Source organism: Anneissia japonica, unplaced genomic scaffold (genome assembly GCF_011630105.1).
Source record: "Anneissia japonica isolate Jap-2015-1 unplaced genomic scaffold, ASM1163010v1 scaffold3434_len466720_cov178, whole genome shotgun sequence".
Lineage (NCBI taxonomy): Eukaryota > Metazoa > Echinodermata > Crinoidea > Comatulida > Comatulidae > Anneissia > Anneissia japonica.
Window position 1 is genome coordinate 198,161 of NW_022718341.1, and position 8,135 is coordinate 206,295.

An 8,135-nucleotide genomic window follows, 5' to 3' on the forward strand; every position below is an offset into this window, starting at 1 on the left:
TAAAAATTGCACGTTTTAGGGAGTTTTGATCAATTCCAATGAAATTAGAATTTAAAAAACAAAAATTTTTCGCGCGTATTTTTTGATGTTAAAGCTTGTGCTTGCTCCCCTTTGCCTTCTAAGTTATAACACATAGTCCCAAACTCAAGAAAGAAAATTTAAGATAGATCGTTTAACCTATTAAAGAAGGGCCTCAATGTGTAATGATGTTGAAAGAATATGTTTGTAATAAATAAAGCAATAAGGAAAATGCTTATATTCAGTTTAAAAAAAAAAGGAGTGTGGTCATATATAACATAAGAGCATTTCTTGTTGAGGTAGGCCAATTTCCTCTAAAAATTGCACAATTAGGGAGTTTTGATCAATTCCGACGAAATTAGAATTAAAAACAGAAAAAAAATTGTTAGGGTTAAAGCTTGTGCTTGCCCTCCTTTGCCTTCTAAGTTATTTAAAAACATAATATAATAATAATAATAATAAGGTAAGAACTTATATAGCGCCATTTAAAAAACGGAAGTAGTTATCAGTGGCGCTTCATGTTATTGTTGGAAAAGTAAAAAAAAATAGTCCCAAAACTTGAGAAAGAAAATTTAAGATAGATCGTTTTACCTAAAAGAAGGACCTCAATGTGTAATAGGCCTATGAATTGTAATAAATAAAACCACGATGAAAATGCTTATATTTAGTTCCAAACACACGCGTGTGCCCTATATTAATATTAAAATAAGCCATGCCGTATTGTTTGCTATATTTGGGGGGGGGGGTATCACACCAAGTCATAAATTAATAACCGGGAAAATTATAACCTTTGCCCCCCCCCCGACCCAAGACCCCTGTTACGCGCCTGCTTATAAGTGGGGCCCCCTTACTTTGAAAAACGTTCCGCCGGCCCTGCACATTACTAGTGCCACTGTTATTGATATAAGTTCCAATCCCCTCTTCCCCCACAAATAGATTAAAAATGAAGAAACCAGCATCTGTTTAGCGTGACTGTTCACCTAGGGCCCGTTCGAGCAAAAAACGCCAACCGTATTCCGTTTATTTCACCGGGTAATCGCGCTAAGCACTCAGCGGGTGGTCGAATGTTCGAGTAAGTTTTAGCTCACGGTAAATACGTGTAACGAAACTACTTCGGAAGTAAATTTCAACTTATTCCATGGTCAACAACCCATTCTTTGTTTACTTGCTACTGCTGCTATATAACCGGCCCACGTACACACAGCGCGGCACGGTGGAACGACAATGTAGCCTAATAACTTGGCTGCTTTAAAATCTGAACGTTGACTAGGTTATTCAAGATTATTTCTCCGAATAATGGTAAATCTACAAATCGAACGCGCAGCTATGCTACTAAATTTTGATTTCGTCGTGCATTGTGTGAGGAGGCGAAGGAAAGCTGCAACCACGCATGGAGCGTACGGTAACCTATAGAATTTCGCGCTGGGCTGTGGACAAAACATTTTGAAAAACAATTAAGGTTGATTTATCATCGCCTCCGGCTTCAAAATTCAAAATTGTCGCGGATAATCCAGATGGTAAGATAATTAGACTAGTGTCCGAGCGGTTTGTGTGTACCGGTGAATTAAATCGCACGGATATTTTTTCGCTCGAACGGACCCCTACCCGGTTTTCCCGGGTAGCAAGTAGGAGTTTTGACCATCAACAGTCTTGTTAATGGGTGATTAGCCTCATGATAAATAAATTAAACATCCAATGTAAAACCTGAAACACTTGGTTTTTCAGTGACTTTTGTATTTTGAGACATTAACGAAAGAAGGCTAAGTTGCACTAAAGTGAAATGTTTTCGCAGTGGAACAGTGCATGATGTTGCAGCAAATGTAGACAAGCGGCTAATCTGGAAAAACTTGAAGCTGTTTTAATCCATTTTGGTGCAAACATGGTACAAAAACTGCACCTCAACCGAATAACTGGAATCTGGTATTAGTGATTATAACAAACTTGTCATGGACAGATCATTTTTAGCCAAGATTGTACTCACTGTTTGTCCCATTTTAGACAATACATATTTTCAAATACGTAAATGAACGAGCCCCAGTAAGCATAGCCAGAATATTTCTTGGGCGGGTGGGGGCAGTGTGGGTCCGTGAGATTGCTACAGCTAGGAAAAGCCAAAAGTAAAAATAATGGAATTACGGTAATCGTGTTACCTTGGATGGCCAATTACACAATGTACCTTGTAAACAAATTTAAATGAAAATGGAATTGTCGTCCGAAATGAAATAATTATAATGTAAAAAGAACATATGTAAGCATTGATTTACCTAAACACAATTTAAAATGCAACACAAATCAATTTTGAGATGGAGTTGATCATCAATGGGTAATTCAGGCTCAGTTTCATTAGTGCTTAGTGCTACCCAATTAAAATACTGTACCGTGCAATCAATTCGAAACACTGTGCAATCAATTTGAAACATTTTGCTACCCATTTGAAACACTGTGTTACCCAATTTATACACTGGGATACCAATTAATTTGAAACACTGTGCTACCATGGAGGTATGGTGCTACCCATTTGGAACATCGTGCTACCCATTTAAAACGAATGCTATCCATTTGTAACAGTGTGCTACCCATTTGAAACTGCGTGCTATCCATTTAAAAACACTGCGTGCTTTATCCACTTTCACCACTTCGTTCTACAGAACTTTAAGTTTCTATAATGAGAGCTCACCGGAACAGAACTCACAGGTGCTCACGAGAAAATAACATCTATCTTATCCTACCCCCCAAAAAATGTAGATAAATATACCACAAATGATCGAATACACGCCTCTCACGAATAAGTGCCTCACCAACATGTTTTTAGCACTAAGATATTTTACTTCAATTTCAATTTATTTAAAACGGAAAGATAAAATGTATAAATAAACATTCGAAACATCATATGCAAATACAAAATAGTAACAAAATGATCTAAAAACATTTCCTTGGGTTACTCAAAATGAATACCTAAAGGAAGTTAATGCGTCAGCACACGTTTGTAATAGGCCTACTATAACACATAACCATGGATTCTTTGCGCAATTTACAAATACATATAGAACCAGTGACGTAACGACGAGCCATGGGGCAAGGGGCGAGAAAATGTTGGGGTTCTTATATATCAGCAAATTTATTTTCGCTTAGAGATAGGTTTCATTTTTAGGGCTAAAAGGCCCTATTTCATTATAAGACAATGTTAACAAAATATAATGACGTGACTATTGAACAATATAATTAAATATTTTGCAAACATCTTTTTTAAGTGAAAATTTACGTGCAATAATATTATTAGATCTGTATAAATCACTTACGTACGTTTCATTAGTGTGCATAGGTTACCGGTACATTTTCATTCATGAATATATGGATTTTCCCAATGAAGCTATAATTAGACGATATCAAACAATCATTCAATTACTCGTCCAGGGAGTACGGAGGCTGATCCCCAATCAATTTTATACTTTCATGTATAAATGTTTTTACATAATATATTTAATACGGTAACATGATGCGGTAACATGATGCTTAATCATGTATTTAATTATTGTATTGATGTTTTGGGACGGAGGCGGATTCTATGGTGAGTGAGAATATTAGGATGAATATGTACACTATTGTCAATAGGGTGCTGGGTAGTTGTAGAACTTGAGGGAAAGCACACAGTCGTTACGCCTCTGGTAGTGCTAGTGAAAGGCATTGTGGCCAATCCGGGCTCCTTTTGATGGGAGCTGTAAATTTATATGTCGAGGAATGAAAGAAGATATCCTTGGACAGCGAGAGTTGTTGAGGACAGTCTTCCCTTTCCGTGCACTGATGTATATTTTGAATTTTTTGCACTGTCCGTGTGTGTATATAATTATACACACGCATTCAAAAATAATCGTATTTTTTTGAGGAAGTGGATATATTTACGTCGCCGTAAACAAATCAGGAAACGATATATTCACGTAAAACAGAGAGCGCATGCGCAGTCACACTTAAATAAACTTATTGCTTCTGGTTAAATGTACGTTGGGTTCAACTTTCAGGACTTAAAATTAAAATCGGTGCCGTGGTGCCCAAGCTCACCACGGCACTGATTTGCAAAGGCCCTTTTGTCGGCAAGTTTCCATGAATCCATGGTAGCCATACGTGTAAGTGTTTATAGTCATGTTAAATTACATTACCTTGACCAAACATTTTTTGTACAAATAAGTTTGGGAATATACCGAATAGTGTATACAGTATTCAAATATCTGTGTATGTAATTTTGTTACTTAGTCCACAATTAAAATGTTGGCCTGTTTATAATGATGATACAGTAGTGGCGACATGATTTGTCTTTTTGCAAGCGAAATGTCCCAGATTTGTGGCAGGTGGTGACAAGGGATCATGTGGTAGGATAGGTAGACGAGGCGCAAGAAAAAAATCTGGCGCAAAGCCCTCGAAGTGTTTTCTGTTTTTCACAATATTTTAGTTGATTTTGTTAATAATCCAATCTTCCTCTAACTAAAGTTTGTCGAAGAAATGTATTTGGGAATAATTTTTATTCCTCTGCAAAAGTGGTCAATCTTTCCCGATGTAGGCCAACCTTGCCCATTGACTCCACCACTGATATAATTAAAAAAAAACCATGATGTATTTGTTAAATGTTTGCAATGTAATCTTTTCTTTTGTATTTATTTTGTAGGCCTAGGCACTGCATTACTGTACAGTACTTACATGATAAGCCTAACAGCACACATCAAGATAATTTAATAGGACTTAGTGGTGGGGATTCCAGTTCTATGCCTTGCTAATGCATCGTTACAGTAATTCGTCCATCAGGGGGCAAGCTTCCTGCCTTGCTACTTGATCCATGTTTTCATTAAATATCGACCTTGATGATAGCAGTGAAATTATTATTCTTGTGTAGAATTTGTAGATAATTAAGCTGGTCCTATGAATAAGTTGTTAGTGTGTTGAGCCAAATAAAATATTCTTCAATATTGAAAGTTTAACATGTTTCTTATGACTGACGTGGTCAATGAAATCTTAAAAAGTTACACTTAATATTATACGAACAAGAATTTTTTTAAGCCTTTTTTTTTCAAAAAGCACGCCTTTGTACTTCTGTACGAAGTGTACGAAGAGTACCGGTAGTCATTTTTACTACAATCTTGCTTCCTTTCTGAGTTTGCTTTATTGTGAACAATTGTTTCCCATTATGTCTTGTGTAGATAATGGGAATTTCAATTATTACATTTATTGTTAACTTATACAACGTTTTAACTTTTAACCATTTTCTATTGAATTAGTTGTTAATTTCGCATAAACTAAACAGTATTTTTAAATATGTTTGGTTTATATACAATTAATAATAGTTTATTGTATATAACCAAATTGGTAATTTCGCATGAATTAACTTTTTAAAGAGATATTTATAAAACGTTGACTGGTGTTTGAATATTTAACAACTAAAAGTTTTCTTGATAGTAACCCAAGGGTACTAGTAAGATTAGTCATGCATAGTACCTATTACTATTTTATTTATTTAATTTCTATTTTTGTTAAAACTGTTCCTTCGAAGTTTTTGTGCTTTTTTTTTTAGTTAAGTATTGATTGTTAATGTTAAGATTCTTTTCACCATTTTCTTTTGTATATTTCGTAAACCCGCACTGTGAGTGCCACCGATACGAAGGTGAAGTGTCACAAATAAATAAAATAAACTATTAAAGGCATTGATTGCTCTGGCAACAATACCCTTTAAATAGTGGAAGTTTCTAAGTCACTCATGCAATGGTGACCCAGTGCTTGACCACTTGGCAACATGAGACTCCACCAGCTTAGCTGTGTTGGTGAATTATGAGATGATGGTTACATTTAGGCAATAACAATTAAGTACGGTGCTTAAGGCTTAAATAAAATCTGAAGAGTCACGCTAAACAGGGCTCAGGATTCGGGCGATCAAGAGAAAGTTCTGATTTTTCACAAAGAATGTAGCTGCATGTCATTCAATCTGAAATGATTACTATTTATGAAAACATTTCCTCTTTTTTTACAACTATTTAGATGTGGCACACCTTCAATCACTCTATCATTGTTGGTAACATTTTGGAAGTGTATTTTAGCATTTGTTTCAAGTGGATGCATTTCTCCCTCTTTTGTTTAATAGATTTAAAACAATAACATGAACATTTCATTTTGTGTAGAAAGCCATAGGCGTTCTGCAATTATATAATGCAAATGCCAAATTATTAATTTCAAGTATAAATGATATCTTTTTTGTTTCAGGAACATGTTAGGCTTAAGGTTCTTCAGAGCATTGAGCAGGAAATTCTTGATTATAAAGTCTGTTAAAACGTATTTGTTAGTTTTAACAATAATCCTTTTCGGCATTTACAAATTGTCATTCAAAACGTAAGCCAAAAACTGTATTTGATTTATTGTGATAAAATAAATTATTATTATTATTATTTATTATTATTATTATTATTATTATTATTATTATTATTGTTATTGTTATTATTTTTATAATTGTTATTATTATTATTTTTATTATTATTATTATTATTATTATTGTGATTATTATTATTATTATTGTTATTATTATTACTATTAATATTACTATTAATATTATTATTATTATTATTATTATTATTATTATTATTACTATTATTATTATTACTACTATTATTACTATTATTATTATTACTATTATCATTATTACTAATATTATTATTATCTCGGCCAGGAGATATATGTTTTCGTTTCGTGTGTTTGTGTGGGTGTGGGTGTGTGTAACGCTTTCCTGTTTCAGTTTTGTCCTAGACAAGATATCTCAAAAACTAATCAACTGACATGAAGGGAACTTTCTTGGAAGTTTAAAGAAGTTACAAGGAATAAATTTTGTAGTTTTACCTTCATTTCAATGTTAATTATGTACTGTATTATTGTATTGTTATACTGTATGTCATTATTTCATGTATTTTTACAATTTAGCGGAAACGCTACTTAGTATAGGCCTAGTGAAAATCAGGGCCCCCGTGATAATTTTTTGGAGACCAAAGTTTCTTTACTGATTTAGCATCACTAGGGTATGAATAAAAAGTTGAGATGGGTAGAGGAAACCTCCAGAAAAAGAGCGGTGGCCATTTTTAAAATGGCCGCCACAATTCAGTAATTGGCTCATAATTGTACTTATATTCAATGAAAAAGTTGGTGTATAAGTATATGTTATTGGGGTCACTGAATCCAATAAGACATGTTTTGAAAGCCTAGAATGGCAGCCATTTTGAAATTCAATATTTCAGTATAATTCCACTTCTCTATGAAAAATGGAAAATTTGAGTCTAATCATATGTTATTGGTCCCTCTTAGTCCAATAAACATAGTTTCAAAAAGCTAGGATGGCTGCCATTTTGAAATTCAAGATAGCCGGCCAAAAAAAACTCTTAAAAAATTGAAAGTATTGGTATGTAATTCCACTTATCGATTAAAAATGCTAAATTTGGTGTGTAATCATATGTTATTGGTGTGTAATCACATGTTAATTTATTATCTGTGACCAATAAATAGCAACATACGGTAGTTATTTAAAAAACCTTGTGTGACAGCATACTTATTTCCAATATATCGGTCAATATTATGTTCACACTTCGGCTTATAAAATTCAAAATTTGACAATTTTCAGAAATGAATAGTACCATTTATATCATGCAATAAAACGTGTCTTTGTTAGATAAACAAAGAGACCCAACTTAACTAAGAAAACTATCACTATTGGCTTATAACAACTTTGTAAAATTACTAGATAATTTAAAATGATCAACACAAGTAAGTTCATCATCATTCTCGTCATCAGACGACGAATCCTCACTTGTTTTGACATCACTCGCATCACTATACTACCGTCACATATACCGATAGTCTTATTTTTGTACCCATTCTATAACAACTCAACGTTGTCTAATTCATTCTTCACATATACCGATAATCTTATTTTTGTACCCATTCTATAAAAACTCAACGTTGTCTAACTCATTTAGATCTCCTTTACTGTATATATTGTATTTTATTAGCTGTATTATTTAAGTCATTTAAGCACCTGTCTCTTATACACATCTAGATGTGTATAAGAGACAGGTACTTACATGATAAGCCTAACAGCA

At 33.7% G+C, this 8,135-nt stretch overlaps 1 protein-coding gene across 1 annotated transcript in view; it reads left to right on the forward strand.

Annotated features, from left to right (window-relative positions):
• The window catches only part of LOC117110526, a 25,406-nt gene that overhangs the window by 7,281 nt on the left and 9,990 nt on the right, over positions 1-8,135 (forward strand). The window contains exon 2 of the mRNA XM_033253272.1: positions 6,259-6,384. Coding sequence (XP_033109163.1) covers positions 6,259-6,384 — 126 coding nt within the window. The remainder of the gene's footprint in view (positions 1-6,258; positions 6,385-8,135) is intronic.